Source organism: Seriola lalandi, unplaced genomic scaffold (genome assembly GCF_002814215.2).
Source record: "Seriola lalandi dorsalis isolate HSWRI2012SDOR001 ecotype SW California unplaced genomic scaffold, Sedor1 jcf7180002053992, whole genome shotgun sequence".
NCBI lineage: Eukaryota > Metazoa > Chordata > Actinopteri > Carangiformes > Carangidae > Seriola > Seriola lalandi.
This window is the reverse complement of record NW_019524545.1, coordinates 19,431-20,518: the sequence shown is the minus strand read 5'-3', so window position 1 is coordinate 20,518 and position 1,088 is coordinate 19,431. Positions and strand designations below refer to the sequence as shown.

Below are 1,088 nucleotides of genomic sequence, written 5' to 3'. Positions count from 1 at the left end.
ATGAGTACGTTCAAAAACACGATGGTCACTTCTCACCTGAAACGGCCGCCATCTTGGCTACACAGCGTAAAGGCAGCGACCCGCTAACGTGTTCAAACTTAAAGAGGAGGACACGGCCAGACACTTACTTTCTCTACACCCGGAAGTTTACTGTGTAGGAGGGTTGTTTTGTTTCTTTGTTTCTATTGATAATTTTTGTAAAAGTCAAAACTCACAAATCATATTCAGGATAAAGAAACAACAGAAACAGCAGCAATAAGAAGAAGAACATCAAAGGTCAGGAGAAAGAAAGTCAACAAACAAACAAACAAACAAACAAACAAATGAAAAGAAGCTCAAGAAAATAATAAACTGTAATAAAGAAGAAAAATATAAAACTGAAGCAACGCTTCATGTGATGCAGCAGATGATTGAAGACGTGATTGTAGTTTCTCTCAGCTGCCACTAGGTGTCACTGCAGGTCTGTTTCTCACTGACACCTTCAACCTTTAAACCATTCTGAAGGTTTATATTATATTATACTATATATTATATTATATTATATTACATCATATCATACATTATATTATATAATAATCTTTGTTTCCAAATGATCAGTTTAATGACCTGTGTGTTTTAGTGTGTGTAATTGTACGTGTGTGTGTGTTGGTCAGTCATTAGATCATGTTCATTAACGCTGTCAGCACCTTGTGTGATGGCGTCTCCCGTCTCTCCCAGCTCCTTCTCCTCCTTCTCCTCCTGCACACACGACGCTGCGGCCATCTGCGCTAAAGCCGACGCACAGTTGGCAGCCACACCTGTCTCACACACACACACACACACACACACACACACACAGGGATCATCACACTGTCTGTGTCTTTAAATTTAAACTGCTTATAAAAGAAAAAGTTTCACAGCATGAGCTCGTTTATATTCATTAGAGCTTCTGTGCTGATCATTTCAATCAGCTGTCGACCCGGTTGGTTGCCGCTGTGCCTGTAACTGACACATACAGACTTCTGAAACGGTCCGATCATAAAACTACATTTCCCCTGATGTTCCCTCTGAAATGTGCAGTTATCAGTTTGTATGGAGGCGTGACCTGC

At 40.4% G+C, this 1,088-nt stretch overlaps 1 protein-coding gene across 1 annotated transcript in view; it reads right to left on the bottom strand.

Annotated features, from left to right (window-relative positions):
- The window catches only part of arfgef3 (ARFGEF family member 3), a gene marked incomplete at both ends in the record, with an annotated part of 22,549 nt that overhangs the window by 8,307 nt on the left and 13,154 nt on the right, over nucleotides 1–1,088 (bottom strand). The window contains one exon of the mRNA XM_087173048.1: nucleotides 687–797. Coding sequence (XP_087029174.1) covers nucleotides 687–797 — 111 coding nt within the window. The remainder of the gene's footprint in view (nucleotides 1–686; nucleotides 798–1,088) is intronic.